The sequence below is a fragment of the Chelonia mydas genome, chromosome 4 (genome assembly GCF_015237465.2).
Source record: "Chelonia mydas isolate rCheMyd1 chromosome 4, rCheMyd1.pri.v2, whole genome shotgun sequence".
NCBI lineage: Eukaryota > Metazoa > Chordata > Testudines > Cheloniidae > Chelonia > Chelonia mydas.
The window spans coordinates 58,765,841-58,788,286 of record NC_057852.1 but is presented as its reverse complement, the minus strand read 5'-3'; the positions used below and the strand labels follow the sequence as shown (position 1 = coordinate 58,788,286).

At 44.5% G+C, this 22,446-nt stretch overlaps 1 protein-coding gene across 6 annotated transcripts in view; it reads left to right on the top strand.

Moving 5' to 3' along the window:
* The window catches only part of SH3D19 (SH3 domain containing 19), a 125,835-nt gene that overhangs the window by 79,072 nt on the left and 24,317 nt on the right, over nt 1-22,446 (top strand). For all 6 annotated transcript variants that reach the window (XM_037897380.2, XM_037897381.2, XM_037897384.2 and 3 more), the window contains 3 exons: nt 12,628-12,735; nt 16,082-16,194; nt 22,063-22,121. In XM_037897380.2, coding sequence (XP_037753308.1) covers nt 12,628-12,735; nt 16,082-16,194; nt 22,063-22,121 — 280 coding nt within the window. The remainder of the gene's footprint in view (nt 1-12,627; nt 12,736-16,081; nt 16,195-22,062; nt 22,122-22,446) is intronic.

Sequence of the window (22,446 nt, the reverse complement as noted above, 5' to 3'; positions counted from 1 at the left end):
AGTCTGAATGACGTATGACAATGTTTGGAATCTGGACTCTGGTAGTATCGCTCTTGCCTGAACCGAGTCCAGCACCACCCCAGTGAATTCTATTCGTTGGGTGGGTGACAACATTGATTTGTCCACATTGAGGAGGAGACGTGGTCTCTGGAAGGTGTCTCTGACTAACCGGACCTGGAACTCCACCTGCTTCCTGGAATGCCCCCACAGCAGCCAGTCATTGAGGTAGGGATACACCTGCACCTGCCTCTTTCGGAGAAAAGCCACTACCACGGACATACATTTGGTGTGCACTTGAGGGGCTGTTGATAACCCAAATGAGGGCACTGTGAACTGATAATGTATGAGGTCGACAACAAACCTCAGGAAATGTCTGTGGGGCGGCCAGATGGCTATATGAAAGTATGTGTCTTTCATGTTGAGGGCAGCGTACCAGTCCCCGGATCCAGGGAAGGGATAATTGTGCTTATGTAGACCATGCGGAACTTCAGCTTTACCAAGAATTGGTTGAGTCCTCACAGATCTAAGATGGGTCTGAGACACCCCTTTGCCTTGGGGATTAGGAAATAATGGGAATAGAATCCCTTTCCCCATAGCTCCTGAGGAACCTCCTCCACTGCCCTATGGTGAGGAGCGCCTGCACCTCCTGGATAAGGAGTTGCTCATGAGAGGGGTCCCTGAAGAGGGACAGGGAAGGGGGGTAGAAGGGAGGGGAAGAGCAGAATTGGAGATAATATCCCACTTCTACCGTACGAAGAACCCAGTGGACCAATGTTTTATGGGACCATGCACGGTAGAAGTGGGATAGATGGTTCAAAAAACAGGGGGAAGGATTCTTAGTGGTGGCTGCTATGCTATCTTCGGGCGTCCCTTCAAAACCCTTACTTGGATCCTGACGATGGCTTGGTCAGTCCCTGCCCTTGGCCTGAGGGAGGGTTGGAGGGTCTATGCCTGGAATTCCTGCCCCTACAGTGGTACGTATCCTGCCTCGGGTGGGGGTGGTATTGCCACTGCTGCTGTAGGGGCTGAGGCTTGAAGGGCTTTTTCTGGGTAGCAGGTGTGTGCATCCCCAGAGATTTCATTGTTTCCCTTGAGTCTTTGAGGCTGTGAAGCCTCGAGTCTGTCTGGTCCAAAAACAGCCCTGCGCCCTCAAAGGGAAGGTCCTGCAGGGTCTGCTGAACTTCCGGTGGAAGCCCGGAAGCTTGGAGCCACGCTGTTCTCCTCATGACACCCCCCCCCCCCCCCCGAGGCGATGGCACGTGCCGTAGAGTTGGCCAAGTCGAGTGAGGCCTGCAGGGATGTCCTGGCAACTGCCTTCCCCTCCTCGACCAGAGCCGAGAACTCCGCCTTTGACTCAGTGGAGAGTAACTCCTTATATTTAGACATGGAGTTCCACGAATTAAAATTATACCTGCAGAGGATAGCTTGCTGGTTAGCTATCCTCAGCTGTAGACCCTCCTGTGGCATAAATTTTTCTGCCAAAAAGGTCCATCCGTTGGCCTCTTTGCCTTTGGGAGCAGGTGCCTGTTGCCCCTGGCGCTCCTTCTCATTCACCACTCAGACCACCAGAGAGCAAGGGTGTGGGTGGGAGAACAAGAATTCATAACCCTTGGAGGGAACAAAATATTTCCTTTCCATACTCCTGGCGGTGGGTGGAATGGAGGCTGGAGTCTGCCATAGAGTATTATAATTGTTGCAAATAGTTTTAATAACCAGCAACGCCACTCTGAAAGGACCCTCTGGAGCAAGAATGTCCACCACCGGGTCCTCTGACACAATGACTTCCTCCACCTGTAGGCCCATATTACGGGCAATGCAGCGGAGTAGGTCCTGGTGGGCCCTGTAGTCGATGGGTGGAGGACCTGAAGCTGGTGCTCCTGCCACTGCCTCATCAGGCGAAGATGACGAAGAGGCCAGTGGAGGTACAGAGTCGTGGCCCACCATGTGCTCTGGTTGGTCCTGGGTAGCATTGGTGTCAAGTGGTTCGGCCTGGTCAGATATGGGTGGGTCTGGAGCCAGTTCCATTCTGACCTCTATAATATGAGGGGATGATCTGGCTAGTGTCACCTCTGTAGTATGAGGGGTGGTTCTATCCGTCTTGACTGTGCCGGATGATGCCCCGATGTAATGGACCTAGAAACCCTGGAAGAGGTACCCTGGTCCTGATGGTGAGTCCAGAAGAGCCATTGTGCAGTGGGTGTCCACTGTGTTTGCAAGGTAGACTGAGTGCACCTCCGGCACTTGTCCAATCTGTGCCTACTGTGCTGTGAACAGTAGGAGTCGACCTCAGAGTCTGAGGATCCCGAGGGCAACGACCATGGCAGTGCCGATGAGCCCTGCACCAGCAGTCGGTGCCAAGAAGAGGAAGTCAGGCATCAGAGCCGTGACGATTGTGTAGATGATCGGTGCCAGCTTTCCCATGACTTAGACTGATGCCGCGAGTCCAGTGCTGGGGAACGGCTCCTGTGTTCCGGTGCTGAATCTCGGCACCAGACGATAGAGGGCAACTGCAATCAGTGCCAACTCCTCGGTGCCGGAGACACAGAACGTCGCATTCCCTGTGCCGTGCGATCTTGTACTGGTGCTGGGGGGTGTTGCGGTGATGTAGATTGGGAACAGTGCCGGTCTGGTGAGGAAGAGGGCCTCATCATTGCAAGTTTGCCTCTAGATGGCACCCATCTAGGCAGTGCCAGAGGCTTGTCTCTAACAGCAAGGGGCTGAGGCGAAGTACTTTCTATCAGCTCCCTTGCAGCCTCGAAAGTATTTGGGATGGAGGAGGGTTCCAAATCCTCCACCAAGCGGTGCCCCGCTGGAGAGTTGCTGTGTGCCAGACTCAACAGTGCCAACTGGGTCACCGGAGTAGATGGCACAGGATTTTGCTGTTTGGAAGTTAAGTCCTTCCTCTGAAGCAGCAAAGTCTCCCTGGATGGTCTCACTCTCTGAGGAGAACGCCCTCTGTCCACCTCCTTATGGCACTTACAGAGCACTGGGGGTGTTGACCAGTGCTGGGGCGCCGCACTGTGCTGTGGTGCTGGGATCTTCGGTACCGAGGGTCTCTAGCACCAGAGTCCTTCCTTGGTACCAGTTCGCGGACTGACATCGGGGCACTCCACACTGAGCTGGGGCCTGGGAGTTGGCGGTCGGGTGCTGCTGGACGGAGTTCGGCTTCCATTAATAGTTGCCTCAGAACGAAGTCGCATTCCTTCCTAGTCCTCGGCTTGAAAGCCTTGCAGCTCTTACAGCGTTCGGACTGGTGCGCCTCCCCCGGCCACCTCAAGCACGAGTCGTGAGGGTCGCTGTTTGGCATAGGTTTCCTGCATACACCGCAAGATTTAAATCCTTGGGCTTGAGGCATGCCCTGGAGCCCAAGGCAGGGTGAGGGGAGAACAACCCACTCACCAAGACTATCCTAACTACTACACAATTAACTACAAAACAAAAGAAAAACTGTGTAGAACTACGTAATGGCTAAGGGAACACTCGCAAGCAAGCAAGCAAAACGTAGTTCGAACGCCGCCACACAAGAAGGAACAGAAGGGGGGGTCAGGTCAGCAGGGTCATATATTGTGCGCCATGAGGGCACCAATCCAGGGGGCTCCCTGGCCGATCTGACAGGAGCTGCTGAGGGGAAAAGTTTCCGACGACCGTGCACGCAGCGCGCGCGCCCACCTGATTGGAATCGACGTGAACAATCACTTGAAGAAGAATCATAGCTACATACGCTACAGATTGCCCCACCAATCCAAGAGAAATTAAATAAATATTGAACCAGAAATCCTGTGCTAACACAGAGAATTGCCAGAAAAATCAGCACTCCACCAGAAAAGAAGATTACCACTCTGTTCACCTTTCTGATGGCTTACAGTTATCCTATGGACACATATGAAAAGAATACTGGGTTCAATTTTTCAAGGTGGACATTTTAATTACAAACTCAAAAATTCAGTATAGAAAAACTAGACTTTAGTTGTCTGACTTCTCCCGTAGTCAGATGGTAATGAATTTGTTAATGTAGGAAGTAGGCTTGTTTGCTTACCCTACCTCCTATCTGCAGAAGACAAAAGGATTTGCCTGTGGTCTCACTCAACACCAGTGTAAATCAGGATTAACACCAGTGAAATCAGTAAAGTTGCCTAGGTGTTGGTGAGTTCAGAATCGTGCCCCCATCTCTTGTTACTATTGGCAGCACTATGACTTAACAAAGGATCCACAAGAAAAGCATTTGCGCAGTAAAAAATATGGTGACATATTGCACTAACATTAGGTGCTTTCCATGTTCCCATAGGAACAGCTTTAGGTTAGCCAGATGAATCCACAGTAAAATGCTTTGTAAAGACATGAAGAACAGCTATAATCTGCTCCCAATTCCCCAGACCTTTGCATTTGTAATGAATAATGACATAGCAAAATGCCAGGGCTCCACGCTTGTTGTTATGGCAACCCTAGAACAGAAGAAAGGGCTTTTGTAGGCGGTGCTTGGGATACAGCACTTATGACTTGTTTGTAAAAGAACAGTTTTACATCACAAATTATAATGTACAGAAACTTAATATTTCTGAAATGCAGCTAAACTATGCTTGTCTGGTGCTTAGACCTATGAATTAACACTGTACAGATACATCGCTGCTTTAGTTAGAGCCTGCCACAAATATAACACAGCAAACTGTTCTACAGAAAGAGTGAGTCAAACACAAATGTAAGCACATGTGATGAAACAGATTCTGTGGCATCACAGCAATTCAACTAGCTTGCTAAAAACTAATATAAACATTAATGAATGTATCCTTATAGCACCCCTGTCAGGTAGAGAGGTGTTCCATCCCCATTTTGCAAGTGGGGAATTGAGGTACAGGAAGCTTAAAGCCCTGACTTTTAAGAGTGCTCAGCACCCAGAACTTCAGATGGAGGCATTGGGTGTTCAGCACTTATGAAAAACAAACCCCAAGCAACTTTCCCAAGGCCATATAGGAGGTAGAGCCTTAATTCCAACCCAGATCTCCTGAGTCCCAATCCAGCCTAAACCTTCCTTGACAAGGCCTGGGTTTATATCATAATGAAATGACTCAAGGCTCAGGAAGAGAGAGAGGCCAAAAGTCAACCACTCAAAATGTACGAGCATCTATTTTGAGTGTAGTTCTTAAAGTGTTAGTGCTTTAATAAAGGTTTGTGGTGTTCAGGATTTTTTATGTTTTTCCAAGTTATGATCTGTGCATTTGTGACCTCATATAGTCAGAGGTTTCAGTAATCAACCAGTTGGATTCTGCATCTGACAAATCCATTTTTACAAAGACATAGGATGGAAATCCTAGCCCCGTTTCACCCATAGCATGTATATGGTGTTCATCCTCCTGTACCCTCAGATGCATAGGGTGTCCAAAACTTTCTGCAGTGTACTTTGGTCTTGTGCTGGTCTGTTCAGACTTTTGAGTGTCATGTTGGTGGATTTCGCTTTTTCTCCATTGTTGTGCATAATGTTTCCCTAGGTCGCCCTCTTTTATTCTTCCCCGGTGGAAGCCATGTTGGTGGCATCCTTAAAGCATGTCCTAAGTACGTCCATCATCGTCGTCTTACCATTTTAAATTATTTAGTTTCTTTTGCTTTAGTTAGAATTTTTGATGTTGCAAGAAACTCTTTCCATTGTATTCTGAAGCTTTTCCCTAGGCATTTACTTTGGAACAAGTTAATCTTATCAATTTCTGTTGTGGATTTCCATGTTTCTGCTTCATAAAGGAGGAGACACACAATGCTGATATTAAAAATTTGTATTTTGGTATCAGTGCCAATCATGCTACTTTTCCAAATCTTTTCAAGCTTTTGAAAAATGCTGCTTTTGATATTCATTGCTTGTCATTACTGTACACCTCACTCCCTAGTCAGGTAAAATGATTTACTTCTTTTAGTGTCTCCATCTACTCTGATGGATGCTTTTGGGACATTGATAGCAGTATATTTTGTCTTCCCCTTGTTGATAAACAAATCAGCTCGTTTGCTGTGTCTACCAAAAGCTGGGACTTTTCTTCAATTACAGGATGCGCTGAACTAAACAGAATAATGTCATCAGCAAAAACGAGATCATCCAATAGTGCTTAATCATTTATCCATAAAATTAATTAGTTGCCTTCTCCATGACATAGTCAATGACCAGTGCGAACAATAGTGGGGACATAATGCACCTTTGCCTTACTCCAATTGTCACTGCAAACCATTGGTTGATGTTGTCACCATCTCTTACTGCACACTTTGGTATGTGTATGTGTTGCTGTTATAATATGTTTAGCAGAGGTTCTCAGACTTCATTGCACCATGACCGCCTTCCAACAAAAAAAATTACTACACGACCCCAGGAGGAGGGACTGAGATCTGAGCCTACCCAAGCCCGCTGTCCTGGTGGGGGGACAACGCTGTAGCCTGAGCCCTACCACCCCAAGTAGGGGGGCCAAAACCGAAGCCCAAGGGCTTGTAACCTGAGCCCCACCACCCAAGGTTGAAGCCCTCAGGCGGTGTGCTCAGGCTTCAGCTTCGGCCCCTAGTGGTGGGGCTTGGGCTTGGGCTTGGGCTTCGGCCCTGGGTGGTGGGGATGAGGTTTCGGCTTCGGCTTCGGCCCTGGGTCCCAGCAAGTATAATGCCATCCGTGGCGACCCCATTAAAACAGGGTCGCAACCCACAGTTTGAGAACTGCTGTGTTACAGCATCAGCATTGACACTGAACAGACAGGCAAGGAGACATGCCCCTTGTCTTGAAGGGCTTACAAATGACCAAATAAAGTCTAATGCAAGTTTGTTTAAGATGGGGAAATAATGCAGTTGAGTTATTAAAACATGTATTTAAATTAGAGACCTTCAAATGATTTTACATAGAAATCCTTTATGCTACAGGGAGTTTTATATGGAATGGAGTTGCTAATTATTTTATTTTTTGCCTTCCTGATAGGATGGTTAGATTCAGATCTTTTTCAAAAAATGTCTTTCCATTCACTAATTGAGATGTTCCTGATACACCAGAGCTATATTTGGCCCATGCACTTCATGAGGAATTGACTTGATTTGTAGACAGAAATAGCATATCGTACATCTGGAGTTGAGAGGTTTCCTTCATGAGCTCCATCACATTAGTGTATTTCCATTGTACAACCATGGCTATTGCTGCATTTCATATTATGTCTATTTCTCTCATAATTATAGTAGGAAAGTTCAATTTTGTCTGCAGGGAAAACAAAGATCCACCATCTTCTGTCAGTCAGTCAAGTATGGACCCTTCTGTATTTTTGGGGAAGCGTGGTAACTAGCTGTGACTTGTGGCTTGGATATGGTCATTAGAGCAGAAGATAATTAAGAAGATCTATTAACAATTACATTTGAATATTCCCTAAGTTACTTAAAAATATACAGTCTGGGACCTGTCTGCTATGGGACATTGCCTGGCTTCTTCTTTTTAATTGTTTCCTTGTAATAGGAGATCTGGCACTTCTATACATGCTTCTAGCCTAGTATGGGCCAGGCCTAGCCTTAGAAGAAAGTAGCTTCTCTTAGTGAGTGTGGAAGTGAGAGTTCTTGTCTATTTCATCCTGCAGTTTATAAGAGGAGGTGATCTTGGATCTGAAGCATGTTTTTAAATCTTCAGTGCTTTACTGAACAGGACCCATAGGGTGTGTTCCTAGTATGCTTTCCTGAATAACTGGGCTGGCTGCTAGAAGTCTCTATGTGGGCAGGGAAAGACGAAATCCTCCTTTCCAGGACACTGGCCCGATGTCTACACAGCAACTAGAAACCAGCAGCTAGCCTGTGCCAGCCAACTTGGGCTCGTGGGGCTTGGGTTGTGGGGCTCGGTAGACTTCTGGGCTCAGGCTGGAGTCCGAGCACTGGGACTCTCCCATCCCTTAGGGTCCTAGAGCCTGGGCTCCAGCCTGAGCCCAGAAGTCTACACAGCAATGAAACAGCCCCGCAGCCTGAGCCAGCTGGCATGGGCCAGCCACAGGTTTTTCTTTGTTTAGACATACCCCACAGTGACAGCAGATCAACTTTATGGCTGCCACTCCAGTGTTCGATCTGGAGTGATCTCTGCAGCCCTATTGTCCCTCCTTCCCAGATCTGCACAGGGATAGGTCAGCTGACTTCCTCTCCTAACTAATCCCAAAAGCCACAGAATGAAGAGCACCACAGGAAATTTTCTTACAGCTGGGCTCCAGAGCATGCATATGTTACACACCCCTGTGCAAGCTCCTGAAATCCTGCCTCCTGCGCAGCTGAACTGCACTGGATTTCACTGTGGATTTTACCTGCAACCAGGTGTGGGCAGAACTTGCCCATAGCACCTATCATGCTGGAGAACGGTGTATATTAGGGGTCACTCACCCACCAGTAAAAGGCTAGTGTGGACTATGCAGCCGAAAGATGACAGGAATGGTTTTTAAAAACAATAACTTCTCCAAATCAAAATACAGGAGAAATTTTGGGTAGGCAGAATATGATTAACCAAACTGGAATTTAGGCAGGACACCTATGTTAATACCTCAAATCTTGCAAATAGGGGCAATTTGTAATGTCTGAGCAGTCAGGCCCTTTTTTTTTTTTTTTTTTTTTAACATATCCACCAGGCAGTACTTCCATTAGCACTGTACCACCTATCACCATACTAGCGTTGGTTCAGTATTGGTTCCACTCTGGTTTGGAATTCTGTCTATTGAATCTCCAACCATATTTCCGGCAGCACCTAGGTTTATCCTTGAAAGTCTCCCTTTAAGTGTGGATAGGCATGATTCTACTCAGGCTGTGAAGTGGTTTCATCGAGATGAGATTTTAATAAATCTCTCTGTGTTTTTAAAGAGGGTGGTCTAATCCTAGAAGACCCAGATAGCCATCTTGAGTTTGTGTGTGTCTCAGTCCAGTAGCTTATTTAATATATAATTAAACATTTCAAGTAGACGCAGTGCATACTTCTGTAATATGTGACGGGGCAAGGCCAGATGGGTATAAAAAAGTAGTGGGAGATAGATATATTAGCTCCAGGCTAAACAAATCCCTGGTACCCCCAGGATAAGTGAAACGGTAGCTACTCCAGGTCAATTAAGACACCTGAGGCCACTTATGAACTTTCCAGAAGGCAGGGAGAATGCTAGGTTGATTGGGACACCTGAAGCCAATCAGGGGCTGGCTGAAACTAGTTAAAAGCCTCCCAGTTAGTCAGGTGGGTGTGCATGTCAGGAGCTGTGGGAGGAAGTTGCGCTGTTGGAGAGACTGAGTAGTACACACCATATCAGGCACAAGGAAGGAGGCCCTGAGGTAAGGGTGAAGTGGAGCTTGAGGAAGTGAGGGCTGCTGTGGGGGAAGTAGCCCAGGGAATTGTACATGTCATGTTTCTAAAAGGTCAGCTACCATAGCTGATACTATTAGGGTCCCTGGGCTGGAGCCCGGAGTAGAGGGTGGGCCCAGACCCCCCCACCCCCACATTTGCCCCCTGATTAATCGCTGAGACTGGGAGACAACAGAGACTGTGCAAGGAAGGATAACTTCTCCTCACCTCCCTCGCTGGCTTATGATGAAAATGGCTCAGTAGACTGTGGCCCTTGTCTCTAGAGAGAGAAGGGTTACTTGCAGGGTCACAGTGAGTCTCTGAGGCTAGCGAAATCCACCAGGAAACGTGGGACGCACGGAGGCAAGGACAGAGCTTTGTCACAAATAGTAATGTTATGATGCCAACAGATCAGCATTCCCAGGGCTATTATGTCATTCTTGGATGTATTGAGAGCACTATTTCCAGGACTTAGTCAAAACCGGGTGGCTTTTTCAAAAATACATAATAAATATTAGATTTCCCACTTTCCTCGACCTACCTGTTTGGAGGTTCCCCCCATTTTTGTTGAGGTATCTGTCACATCTTTTACTTTTCTGAGAAGAAAGGAACATAAAACAGATAGCTCATCTTATTGTCTCCTAGCTATGGACTAACAATAACAGCTTCAGAAAGATAGCCACCATCTTCCTCGAAATAAAGGCAAATATCTGCTACATCATCCCTTTATTTTTTGGTGTGGAACAAGGATGGTAAAATATGGCTTGGTGAAATATGTCTGTCTCTTCTAAGCCAGTAGAACCAAGAGAAAATATATATGGTAGTCAGATGTACACTGCATTTTCCCCCAACTTAAGCACATATGTAGGGGAATATGTTATCAAAGGGAGGTTATAAAATAAACTCTTTTATTTGCAGTCACAGAAAAGTCAGACTCTGGAAAATACAGGCTGTGAAAAGCATATAAAAGGATTATTAAACAAAAATGATAGTAGTCTACTGATATTGGTGTTATCTGAAGAATGCACTAGAAGATTAATTTACTCAAGTTGTGAGTGTATTTTCTATTTTCACACTTTTCTGAATCATGCTCAAACCATGCCCAGTTGTTGTTAAATACCTTTAAAAAAATCCATATGCTGTCAGTCCCATTACACAAAGCAGCATAGTAGTGTACCAGACAATTTTCACTAACACAACTCTGGGGAAAGGAATGACACAAACAAGTTAATGAGGTTTAAACTAATTATGAGGTGACAATAGTATTATTGAACATAAGATAATGAGTGGAAAATTCATGTTCCAAAAAATGCTTTTCTTAGCCTTGTGACAAATACCACATAGATGAAGATTTAATGGTGACTTTTTCTTCAGGGTTACCTGTGTAGAGCAGTCTCTCTAGAACAGCACTAAATATTGGTTAAAGGGGTGGAGAGAGAAAATGGAAACTGTTGAAAACTAAGGGCTTGTTGCAACCTATGTCCCCATCTTATAAAAATACAGGCATGGGCTTCACTTTAAGCAGATGAGTAGTCCCATTTGATTTAACTCTGCATATATCTTTGCAAGATTGGGGCGTCAATATACAGCTTTTGAAAAATCCTTCTTAGTGACCTCAACAAAATGCCCATTTACAAAGACAGCTCAATGTGTGGATGTAGATATTTGTATGAGATCCACAGTACAAAACAGTATATATTGAGGGGGTGTTTGAGTGACCTGTTCAGCTCTAATATAGAAACTGGCTACCATAGGGAATATTCTCTAAGTGAAATTATCTTCATTGGGTCTATTTTTAATGGAATGATGTAGTTAGAATATACCTCCTCTCCCTCCCCATCCGTAATCCAAATTTGAAAGCATTTAAATGAAAACGTGATTTTTAACAAGACCATTCAGAGGTAAACACTATTTTTTTTTTAATGTTTAAAAACTCTAATTTAAATCTTTAGGTAGCAAATATTTCATTTTCTTGGTAAACTGCATCAGATTCTGTTACTTACAATTTTTTAGAAGAAATGCTGTCCTCCCACAGTCTTTTATTAATGTAAATTTTGAAAAGTTAACTTAAAGAAGTGATTTTATATTTTACCCCAGGGAGGCTGTCATTTTCTGGTGAGTGCATTTCCTTTAATTCTACTTTGTCCTTTTCTGCCTTCAATGAAAAGAAGAAACTGGAGAATTTAAAGGAACACCCACTGTGCTTCCTTATTTAAGTGCCTCTGACACTTAATAACATCTTGTCTAGCTAGCACACATCTGAAACGGCTGCCACATGAGATCACTGCTTATTTGCAGGGGCTTCTGTGTGAATGGTGGATGGGAGTCATGGTGAATTTGTTGGTCAGAATACATCTCCCATTTCCATCTGATGCAATTATAGTGCAGTAATTGTTGGCATCTTAGTGTATGGGAATGGATACTGCAAGAGGAAGAAATAGTACTTGATAATATGGAGTGGATATAAAATAGATACATGTTCCTTGGCATGGAGACAATAGGAGTCCTGCCAGAATAAGGAGTTATTTGTTTATCCCAAAACATTTCTATGACCGTCTTCTGCATGGTATCAGAACAATTCATAAACCATAATCAATTAAGTGTTAACTTCCTGTTAAGCATGGGAAGTAATCCCATTTTACAGATAGAGAAACAGTGGCCCAGAGAGGTTGAGTGACTTGCCCAGGAATGTCTGTTACATAGCCAGGAATAGAACCCAGCTTTGACTCTAATCTTATATTTTAACCACAAGACAAGCTTTCTGCATTACTTCAGGATTATGATCTGTAAAAAAGCAACACAAATTTCAAGGAAAACCTGACTTAGCCACTTATTAAGAGATGGAGGGGGCACGAAAAGGACTTTGTAACCAGAGCCTAATATTTGCAATGGAATATGTTGTTTGCTTTTGGTAGATCTTTTATCTTTTGTGTGATGACGTAGCTCTTTTACAGATACATTCACACCGATGTGTGCATATTAGAGCAACTGCTTTGGAACATGTTTCCCTAAAGCTGTACTGACTTCCTAAATCATTGTTATCCAGAGGAGCATTTGCTGTTGGACTATGATTTTAATAGTCCTGAAAAGCATTTGGAACGTGGTTTAAGTTAACTCATCTTTGAATCTCTTCTCACTGCACATTTAGAAAAAAGTACATTATTTGCTAAGGGCAAAGTAATCTGCTTTCATTAGCTTTATATTTATTGTCTCTCGATACTGAGATGGTGATTTTTCCCTTAGTCATGAAGTATACAAGTGGTTGAATAATGAATGAAGTGTCTGTCAAGGTGTGTGTTTAACAAAGACATGCTAAATAAGTTGTGTTTTTTCATTAGATCCCTTTCAATTCCCCTTCAAAAATGAGCCTGCAAAGGAACAGACAGTTCAACCAGCTATAGCACGAAAGCCTACTGTGATCAGAATCCCATCTAAACCAGGGAAATGTAAGTCCTTCACACTTTTATTTCTTATCTGAAGTTTTCAGAGAGACTTCAATAAATAAATCATTTGATCAGAAATCACTATTGAAATACTGAATTACCTAAAGCTACTTACGTTAACTGCTAGAAAAATCTTAGCCAAAATATTTCATCCCTGTCAATACTAAACAGTGAAGTCATGTTTACATCTTTGTAGAAAACAGTAATTAAAGAATAGTTTAATACAAAGATGCTAACTTTGTTTCTCTAGCAAATGTAGACACTCCTATGGAAGCTCACGCCTTTTGTATTAAACTCTTCGTTAGTTTTCTAGAAAGATGTAAACATGACTTCATTGCTTCATATTGACAGGGATTAAATTATTTTGGCTCTAAAATCCACAGCTGTTCAAGTACTGGCATTTTGCTGGTGTTTTTTAGAAATAATTAAAAAAAAAATAGCACCACAAACCTTGGATACCAAAAGTGGCATTTTGGTCCCATCTTGACCATTAACCACAATGTCTTCCATCTCCCAATCCATGCCACCAAGAGCTGGAACTGATTAGCCCTCACAAAGCAGGAAAGCTGCAGAGGAGAAGCATTAGATGTCTTAGTGCTGAAATCTTCAATCTGTTGAGTGCTTTATTGCATGTTGCCAAGATTCAGATTTCGTAAACTAAAAATTTTCACCCTGGGGTTGCTTCCCAAAACAGAGGAATCATCACATCCCTAGTAGATAGGCCCAAAAGTACAAGCAAAAGAGAGAAATTACACAAGAGGAGATTATTAAAATCAACTCAAAACCCACATACCTCTACACTGTGTCAGATTTGTAGTAGCACGGTACCCCAGTGGTGGTGTTTTAGCCTCTCCTTACGTTTACATCACTACTTCCAAAAGAGTGTTTAATTTTCCACTGAAACTCTAGTGGTTTTTTTTTTTTTTGGTAAGAAATGCGGTGGAAATAGTTAGAAAAATACAGAGAAAAGCTGTAAAAAAAAAAAAAAAATCTATTTCAAAATTTGTAATAACCTTTTTGGTTTGCACAATCATATGTACCCTCAGCTGTAAGAGCCTGTCTAATGACGGCAGATAGGTGTGTTCCACCTTCCCAGTGTAATTCTCAGGTTTCGATTGTTAATATGCATGTCCAGATAGATTTTTTTTTTTCTTTAGCTGCAAGACAAATAATACAGTCTCTTGCTGCTCTCTAGTGGCAACTGAACTGCCCCCCAAGGGCTTCAGTCATGCTCTCTCAGTTGGTAGAGGGGTGTGAAGGTCCACTCAGCAAGAGAATGCAACTGGGAAAGAAATGGAGGTAAAGGGGGGCAGTGGGCAGTAAGCAGAGTGGCCTGTGAAGCTCTTCAGATCCCAGAGTGGAGCCAACTATCCCTATTGTCAAATGCGAGCTGTTGCAAAAACTAAGGCTACGTCCACACTACGAGCTAGGAGTGTGGTTCCCCTGCTCATATACGCATGCTCGTGCCAGCTCTCGTTGAGCTAGCATGAGTGTAAGTAGTAGTGTAGCTGAGGTAGCACAGGTAGCCGTAGCGGAGGCACGGCTTAGCCATGCCGAGTACAAACCTGCCTGAAGCCGGTGAGTACGTACTCAGCATGGCTAAGCCGTCCCTCCACTGCCGCTACCCATGCTACCATGACTATACTGCTGTTTGCACGCAATGAGTATAGTATGTATATGTGAGCTGGGAAGCACACCCCATCTCATAGTGTAGATGTAGCCTTAGTGTCATAGAGCTTAAGGCCAAAAGGGACCACCAGATCATCCATTCTGACCAGGCCACCGATGCCACTCAGTCACCCCTATGCCAAGCCAGCAACCTAGGCTGTCATGGGTTTCAGTCTGACTCAGTTGTAGCTGCACAAAGGCCTTGTCATCATGAGGGGATTGGGCTGGACTAAACCTCGTTGGAGGGCCCTGCCCCCAGAAAAGATCAGGCAGCAGTGGTTCAAGGTGACCTCAGCCCCACTTGCTATGGAGGGAGATGGCTCCTGTACGGAGCCAACACAGCACAACAAATGAATAGCACTGTCAAAAAAAGGAAAGGGCCAGGTTCTTAGGAACTTACTGATTCAACACCTCCCTTCAGCAACTCCCAGTCACTGAGCATCTGTGGAGGTCCAGTTGGGAGTTAAAGCTGCTCCCCCACCCACCGCCCAAGTGTAAAACCTGAGAAGGAACAGAGGTGAAAACATCACCTGTCTTCTGATTTTTGAACTCTTAGGGTTGGCAATATTGTTTGTGAAAGGGATGTGAGTGGAAAACTAAGCCATCTGTATCTGTATCAGGATTTGAAAGAGGTGTGTAAAAATAACTCTCTAATGCTCTTTTAAAATCAGTATGTTAAGAAGAGATTTCTCTCTTGCAGTTAAGCCTTCTTTTAGTCCCCATCACACTGGCTTAGATAAGCAAGAAAGCTTTATTAACTTAGCTCTTCTTTGCTCAGTCTCCAACTACTCAGTGTCTAAGGGATGGATTCGCCTTTGGAGTTTTTTGTTTGTTTTTTTTAAATTCCAATCCAGACTTTCAGGTCACTGAGATACAGTTAAATGTTCTATGCTAAATAGAATAACCCCACATTCTCTCCTGAGAGCTTCCTTCATGCAGCGATCAGCTGATTCGTAAGATAAGACTCTAGGCCTTCATTTGGATGGTAACTTCTCACTTGGTCTTTTTAAAAATAACTTTAAAAGATTTTAAATGTTTAGACTGTCTAGGCTAACATTAAGCGTTTTTTACATGGTTCTGAGCATGGGTAGAAGCCCAGCGGGTTTAAAGAACTGCCTCAGACTTTGTTAGGTGCATTATTTGAATACACAAATACCCTGTAAAATAGGTTGAAGAATGTCCCAGTCTGTACGGACTCATTTTGGATAAGTATATTGGCACAACTTAGGCAAACATTTTACAGATTTCAATCAGAGAGTGCATGTAAAGCCAATGGTGTGGAATCATTGATGGACTAGAGATGAACCCCTCCATCTTGTAATAGCAGGAACCATACCTTTCTCTCTTCACTCCTGCTCTCTCACCTCTACCACACTAGACTCTCTCCAGACTGCCCTAACCTCACGGTACTTGAGGAAAAAGCCGGTGTCCTTGGATTTAAAGGCAGATCGCTTACACAATAAGGAAAGTCCTACAATGTTTCTCAAAATGGGGACATTTCCTATGCACCTCCTCAGTATTTTCCAGTGTTCCTACTTATATCCTACCTGTACAGGCTAAGGGAGTTGTGATCACAAAGAAGTGTTGGGGAATCTGTTCTGATCATTAATATCTATCTTTTTGTACTCCCATTTGGTCCCTACAAAGAACTTATTAGATTTACAATTTAACACTTTTCCAGCCTTAAATGAATTTCCACATATCCCTCCACCCCTTCCTGCTGAAAAACCAGTTGGGAGCACCTCTGGAATTGTTACTGGAAAGCCTAGTAATGCCAAACAAACAAGAAAAGGGGTAAGTTGTACCTGTATTACATCCTTTGGTTAGCAAAGCAAACAGTCTCGTGTAACAAATTGCTCATTGTGAAATAAGTAGATTCGGGGTGGGGATGTTACTCTCAATTAAAAGGCATTTCATATGTTTTTCTTCCATATTTTATTTTTTAATTAAGCTACATCATTTAGGTTGTTGTCAGTGCTGGAAAACACTTGGTTGATTTAGATTTACACTTTGTTATGCTTTGATCATGTTTATCTTCTGTTTTCTGTACTTTAGCAGTTGTAGTCATGCTCCCTGTGGTAAACTTTCAAAGCCTTGCTGAGGGCATTAAACTGATAGGATTAACATGGCCAAATTCCCATACACCCCTTTGAAAATGCATCCTCCGTCTTCAGAAAGGAGGCACCTCTCTGTCTGTATGCCAGTCTGAGAAGGAAAAAATTGCTTCAGATGATAAAGGGGAATTTGACAGCAGCCTTTTCTCACCTCTGGCTGCATTATATAGACATTTTCCACTAGTTTATCCAGAACATGAGAACAATAATTTATTCTCAAATGCATCTCTTCTACTTTTCACTCATGATCAGTGATGTGCTAGTAGGAGAAGATACTAGTACGTCCCACAAAGCTGTGAAAACAGGGATTCTGCATACCCCACCAGCTGTGACCCCTTTGAAAAAAAAACCTTTGAAAATGCAGGGGAAAAAAGTCTAAATCTAGAGTCTTGATGGCAAAAATGGAAGAGAAATCAGCTAAAACAACGAGCAGAAAAGAGATGAAACCAAAAGGCCCATATGGACACTTTTTTGCCTGAACAAGAAACAGCAGACTGAGCGCCATCAGGCATCAGGGCCGGATTAACTTTTTGTGGGCCCCCCTTGGGAATGAAGGAGCTGGGGCAAGAGCACAGCGGGCAGGGTGGATTTGATTTAAATCATGATTTAAATCACTAGTTAGAAAGACTCGATTTAAATCATGCTTTTCTAGAAAAAAGTGCATTCTTGTTGGTTGTTATAACCTTAATACATATTCTTCACAACTCAGAGATAGATGTAGGTTTCATTTTTAGAAGGTACACACTATACATTTTTAAACAGTGATTTATTTTGAAAACTTTTCAGATGAGTTTTACAGCTATATCAGAAAATTAATGATTGTTTGGTTATTTGATTTATCAAAGATAATTGAAGCAGATATTTATGAAGTCATTGGGAGGTGAACTATCTCCAATTCAACCGGTTAATCATTAATATATGGAGGATTTTCTTGCTAGGCTGTATGAGGAGGAGAATATCACCAGACAGACATTTAAATTATTTTATTTAACTAAAACAACAACATTAAGTATTCTGGATTTTTTTTCTTCAACAGCAAGCATAATATTTTAACAAAAAAGCATATGTCCCTCACTTCTCACATTTATCTCCAGACTTCTCCTTGTCCAGATCTATTCCACCCCCAGCAGTCTTCTATTCATTGAACTTTTTGAAATTTTGCACTTTTAAAGAGAGGTAAGGGATTGACTCTGTGTACACAAATTTGCAGAGGGACAATAGAGTTAAAGTCTGTTATTTCTCACCTCTATATATTATGTATTTATTTTAAAACATTTTTGCTGTTAACAAGCATGTTATCTCTGGAGACACAAATCCACAGTTTGAGAACTGCAAAACTAAGCATCTCTGATGGTATTCTTCTAGATCAGTGGTTCTCAAAGCCAGTCTGCCGCTTGTTCAGGGAAAGCCCCTGGTGGGCCGGGCCAGTTTGTTTACCTGCCGCGTCCGCAGGTTTGGCCGATCACGGCTCCCACTGGCCACGATTCACCGTTTCAGGCAAATGGGGGCTGCGGGAAGGGCGGCAGGCACATCCGTTGGCCCGCGCCGCTTCCCGCAGCCCCCATTGGCCTGGAGTGGAGAACCGCAGCCAGTGGGAGCCGCATTTGGCCGAACCTGTGGACACGGCAGGTAAACAAACTGGCCTGGCCCGCCAGGAGCTTTCCCTGAACAAGCGGCGGACCGGCTTTGAGAACCACTGTTCTAGACTGAGCACTGAGTTCCATTGGGTAGATAGAAAGATTAACCTAAATAATCTATACAGATGCTCCTGGAACCCCATAAAATTGGGTCCCTAATCCATGAGCTATTGGAACTCATTTACAAAACTTTTCTTAAACATTACATGAATATATTGTCTCATACTATAGAATTAGAATTTATAATACGTATTCCATGATGAGATATAATGTATCTTAATTAAAACTATCTTTAGATAGGTTTTTTCCCTCAAAAATCCAATTTAAATAAAAAAAAATCCAATTTTTTTAAAAAAGCGATTGATTTTTATTCACCCTGACAGCTGGGCATGGTGTGGGGGAAGGATTGTTCCCCAGCTGGAGCGAGGCAGGGGCCAGGGGCAAGATGAGCACAGTGAGGCATGGTGGGAGGATTAGTCCCTGCTGACTGGAGCAAGGCAGGGGTTGGGGGCAAAAGCACAGCAGGATTGGTCCCTGGAGCAAGGCAGGGGCCAGGGGTAAACTGCAAGCACAACAGGGCTGTGGAGAGGGTAAACAGGATCTCCCACCCCTGCCCACATAGAGCAGGTACCTACCTTCTCCCTGGTTCTAGCCCATTCTCTTCATCTCTCTCTCTGCACTGAGCACAGGGCTGGGGGTGCAGGATCTGGGAGGGAGTTAGGGTGCAGGAGCAGGCTGGGGTGCAGGGTCTGGCCAGGAGCTAGGGTGAGGGCTCAGGGTTGGGGCAGGAGGTTGGGGTGTGGAGCGCTTACCTGGGGCAGCTCCCATTTGGTGTGAGGGGTACAGGAGCTCCCATTTGGGGCTCAGGGTGGGGGTGGGGATGTGGGAGGGGCAGGAGTTAAGGCATGGGGTGTGGGGGGGCTGGGGATGTGGGGGGGTGCAGGAGTCAGGGCTGCGGGTGTGTGAGAGGGGTTCAGGAGTCACGGCATGGGGGTGTGGGGGGCTGGGTATGAGGGGGGGGTGCAGGAGTCAGGTCAGGGGGCTGGGAGCATCCCCACGATCCCAGTCCACACCCTCAGCCCCCTGCCCTGAGTGGCTCATGGCAGGGGGTGAAGGGGGTTTGCCCTGATTCCACCCCCTTCCCCAAGGCCCCACCCTTGCCTATTCTCTGCCTCTTCCCCTGAGCGGCAAGCATGCTGCGGCTCTGCTCCTCCCCCTCCCTCGCGCCGGCAAACAGCTGTTCGGGGGCAGGGAGAGGGGGAGGGGCAGGAATGCAGCACGCTGGAGGAAGAGGCAGGGGACGAGCTTGGCTGCTGGCAGAGCCTGCCCTGGTGCAGCAGGAGCCCCGGGAGCTGGTAGCACCAAGCTTCTGTCCTCTCAGGAGAGAGTGGGGGGCAGAGAAGAGTGGCCAGGCCGGGACCCCTTTGGAGCATGGGCCTGGCACCATGGCGCCGTGACACCATGGTAAATCCGGTATTGTCAGGCATGGAATTCCTGTACCCCTGGGAATGAGTGCAAAGCATCATAGGCCATTATAGCAAAGATACAAACCCTCATATGCAGAGATTTTTTTAGCACGGAATAATCTGTAAAAGGATGCGGCTTACAAAGGCAAAATAAAAACCAATGTCTTGCCTTCTTTTCCCCTTGCTTTGATTCTCTTCTCCATGGTCATAGATTCAGAAGTTTCTTATCTGCTCTCCTCCTCTAACGCCTCTAACTTGCCTGAGTGACCCCATACCATCTCCTCATCTCCTTCGTGCCTACTCTCATTCCCTCCCTTACTCTTCTCTTTAACCTCTCAATCTCTTCTGAATGCTTCTCTTCACAATACAAGTATGGTTTAGTCTCTCCTCTCTTTAAAAAACAAAACAAAACAAAAACCCACCCTTGATCCCACTTGCCTGTCCAATTGCTGCCCCCCTTCTCCCTTTCATCTCTAAGATTATTGAATGCATACTTATCACAGTCTGGAGCTCCTCTCCCCGAGTTCCTGCCTAGACCCTCTCCAATCCAGCTTCTGCACCTTGCACTCCACTGAAACTGCTCTCACCAAAGTTTCTAAACACTTCTTCCTAGCCAAGGCTCAAAACCAGTACTCCATCCTCATCCTTCTTGACCTGCCAGCCACCTTCAACACAGTGCACCAATTTCTTTTTGAAAATTTGTTCTCAATTGGCTCCTGTGACTTTGTCTTCTCTTAATTGCTCCTTCAGTGGATCCTCCTCGTCCCCCCTCTGGCTTTCCAGGCGGGCTCCACAGGGCTCTGTTCTTGGTTTCCTTCTCCCTTTATACCTTATCTCTGTGTAATTTCATCCACCAACACAAATTCAACTACCATTTTTATGCTGACAACTCACAGAGCTACCTCTCTACTCCGGATCTGTCTCCTTCTGTCCAAACTAAAATCTTGGCCTATCTCTCTGACATCTCTTCATGGATGTCGTGCTGCCAAGCTCAATATGGCTAAAACAGAGCTTTTAATCTCCCCCACCCAGGCCCCCTTTCTTGATCACTGTGGATAATACCACTATCCTGCCTGTCACTCAGGCCCATAACTTGGGTTGTCATCTTCAACTCAGACCTCTCTTGAGGTGCTCACATCCAGGCTATGTCTAAGTCTTGCAGATTCTTTCTGCATAACGTCTGGCCTTTCATATTCACCCACACAGCTAAAACCAGCTCAATTGCTCTCACCAGCTCAATTGCTCTCACCAGCTCAATTGCTGCAACATCCTTCTTTCTGGCCTTGACAAATACAGTCTTGCACTGCTCATATCCATTCAGAATGCCTGCGCAAATCACTTTCCCTAGCCCATCGCTTTGACCATGTCATCCCTCTCTTTGCATCCCTCCCCAGGCACCCCCTTCTCTATCATATCAAATCTAAGCTACTTGTCTTCACTTTCAAGGCCCTTCACCACCTATTCCCACCCTACCTATTTTCTCTCATTCAGTATTGAAAAGTCGACTCCTGCCTTTGATTAGGCCATGATGCTAGCCTCCATCGCCCATTTGATAAGTTTTCAAACAAGCACATTTGTGCTTTCTCCCATACTACCACCACATACTTTGCAGTAGCTCCCCATAAACACCTGCAAAACTAACTCATTATCCTCCTTCAGATCCCTCCTTAAAACTCTAATTTGCCATGATGTCTACAAAAAACTTGACAACAGTTAGGCTGACCATCATGCTGACCAATATTAATAGACTCATTGTTTCCTTATATTCCCCCATCTGTCTGTATCACTCGCTTGTCTGTTGTCTTATACTTAGATTGTAAGCTCTTTGGGGCAGAGACTTTATCTTTATTGTGTGTTTCTACAACACCTAGCACAATGGGGTCCTGGTCCATGACTAGGGCTCCTACACAATATGGTAATACCAATAATTATTATTAATAAGAAGAAATCCTCACCACTATGGATGACATGATCTCCCCATTAGCTGCATGGCAAAGAGAGCCATTGTCTGAAAGAGAATGTAGAAGAGTCAAGTAACTTCGAGACAACACAGTTCTGATCTAGTCCATCCCCTGCCAGTGCAGGTTTCTTCCATACAATATTTTTTCTAGTGCATTGTTCAGTCTATTTTTTTATATGTCCGCAGTGATGGTGCTCCCATCACATTTTTTGAGAGAGAAATATTATCTCTCAAGCTAAGAGTTATTATATTTACAATTTTCCTGATATTCAGCCTAAATTTTCCCCTTCCCCCATCCCAGGGCTCCTATTAATATCTCCTTGTGCAGCATTGCCCTAAAAAGTTCCCATTGGTAGACTTCTTTTGGCCTCTGATTTGAGGTTCTTCTCTGTTTAGTACAATTTAAATAAGAAAGGCATCTTTTTAAACAGTAACCTGTTAATGTCTCTTAAATAAACTGAAATTGCATTTTTGTGTTCTTGTAGGAATCTGAACATTCAGATCCAACAGGTACTACTTGGACAGAGCCTATGCTGCCCCCCAGGTGAGTAGAATTTCTAAGTAACAATTTCAGGGGTCTGAGATTAGCTACTGGGTTGGTTTGCTTAGTCGGTCTAGTATGCATACTTATCAACTGTATATTATTAAGACAGTAGGCTTGTGTAAGTTGTGCTTTTGATATAATCACTAATAAATTAGGCATGCACCAATAGCCAACTAATGCACACCACATTGTGGCTAATTGGTATGGTGGTGAAGGGAGGCCTTTAGAAAGATTGCAACTTAGCTCTCCTCTTATTGTTTGACTGCCACTCTGTTCTCTCAGCTTTAGCCCCTTCGCCCATAATTAAAAGCAGATAGAGCTGGAG